This window comes from Camelina sativa, chromosome 11 (assembly GCF_000633955.1).
Source record: "Camelina sativa cultivar DH55 chromosome 11, Cs, whole genome shotgun sequence".
Taxonomy (NCBI): domain Eukaryota; kingdom Viridiplantae; phylum Streptophyta; class Magnoliopsida; order Brassicales; family Brassicaceae; genus Camelina; species Camelina sativa.
Genome location: NC_025695.1, coordinates 30,186,039 through 30,187,268, shown reverse-complemented (window position 1 = coordinate 30,187,268; position 1,230 = coordinate 30,186,039). Strand labels below are relative to the sequence as shown.

General features: G+C 37.6%; 1 protein-coding gene and 1 long non-coding RNA gene across 3 annotated transcripts in view; one reads left to right on the top strand and one right to left on the bottom strand.

Annotated features, from left to right (window-relative positions):
- LOC109127152 lies at positions 7–1,156 on the top strand. Its single transcript, XR_002033830.1, has 3 exons — positions 7–273; positions 674–749; positions 913–1,156. It is a non-coding gene; the product is annotated as an uncharacterized LOC109127152 (long non-coding RNA).
- LOC104728508 (putative invertase inhibitor) overlaps positions 765–1,230 on the bottom strand; it is a 2,195-nt gene continuing 1,729 nt past the window's right edge. Inside the window, exon 2 of one of the 2 annotated variants that reach the window (XM_019231450.1) lies at positions 765–1,052. In XM_019231450.1, coding sequence (XP_019086995.1) covers positions 767–1,052 — 286 coding nt within the window. In that variant the 3' untranslated portion in view covers positions 765–766. Of the gene's footprint in view, positions 1,218–1,230 lie in introns of both variants that reach the window. The other variant, XM_010447474.2, reaches the window with a different exon arrangement.

Sequence of the window (1,230 nt, the reverse complement as noted above, 5' to 3'; positions counted from 1 at the left end):
TTTGATAGAATACCTAACGCTCGATGAACCAAAAACGCTAGAAGAGCAAAAGAGGTTTATTAGAGAGAAAGGACTCGTTTCGACTCAGGATTACACATCAATGTTGGTTTGGAACTATAAGAGAAATGCGATTCCGATGGATCAGGTTTCAATTCTAAAGGATCAACCTTTCTTGTTGGGATCATCAAGTAACTACAACCGCGACAATGATGATGATCAGAAGAATAAAGAAGAAGATGAAGATAGCGATGATGGGCTTCACATTGCACGCATGTAAGGAAAACAGAAACTGTTTTGACTTTTTACTCTTATATATGATGCGCTTGTATGATTTGATGCCATATTAGCCATGTCCTATCCGGTTTTGTTTCGGTTTCAAAACCTGTTTATGAAATTGAAAACTGAATGGAGGGTGGAGTAATCGTTTTGGTATTGGTTTTTCGGTTTTTGATTCAGGTTTCTAACGTAAGATTAGAAAACTAAATCTGTTTCTTTCCCTTTTCGGGTGTGGTTTGGATTTGTTTAACTGTGGATTAAATCTGTTTTTTATACCGGTTGTTGTATCATAACCGGAAATGTCTTGCAAAACACCAAATTTATCAGCATTGGTATTCACTTTCAGAAAGTGTTCGGTTTATCAATCATATGTGATCTTTTTATGGCTTTTATGCAGATAACTCTTTGTTCAAGACTTTGAAAAAGCTACGACCATTGTTGCTTCTACAGTGAGTAAGCTGATTACTCTTAAGGTACATTGTCAATATTGTTATCTATGTTTTATCTTTAACACTTTTGGTAAATTCATATCCAACATATTTGTAAAATCTAAAGGAATCAGAACCATATGAAACAAGACATCGTTTTCTTTCGTAAACGGAGATTTCACAGGCTTTTTTCTTTTTGTGAATCCAGTTTCGCAGTTCCCCATTGCATCCATCGCAGCACTCATAAGCATGGTGGCGATTTTGTAATCACGCGACTTAATGGTGTCTAAAGATTGGTTTAAGGAATCAATTGCGCCGGTGTAAAGCTCGAGGCAATCGCGTAGCGGCCTCTCCACATCATATTTATTCTCCTTGAGAATCTTGTTAGCCATTCCTTTCAAGCTTGTCGTTTTTGACACAGCGTTCTTCGTCGATGCGAAGACCAATCCTTCGAGACTTTTTGCGGTTTTGCTCTGCGGATGCTCTTCGAGAGACTTGATGCAGAAATCGTATTTGAGTTTCGGAT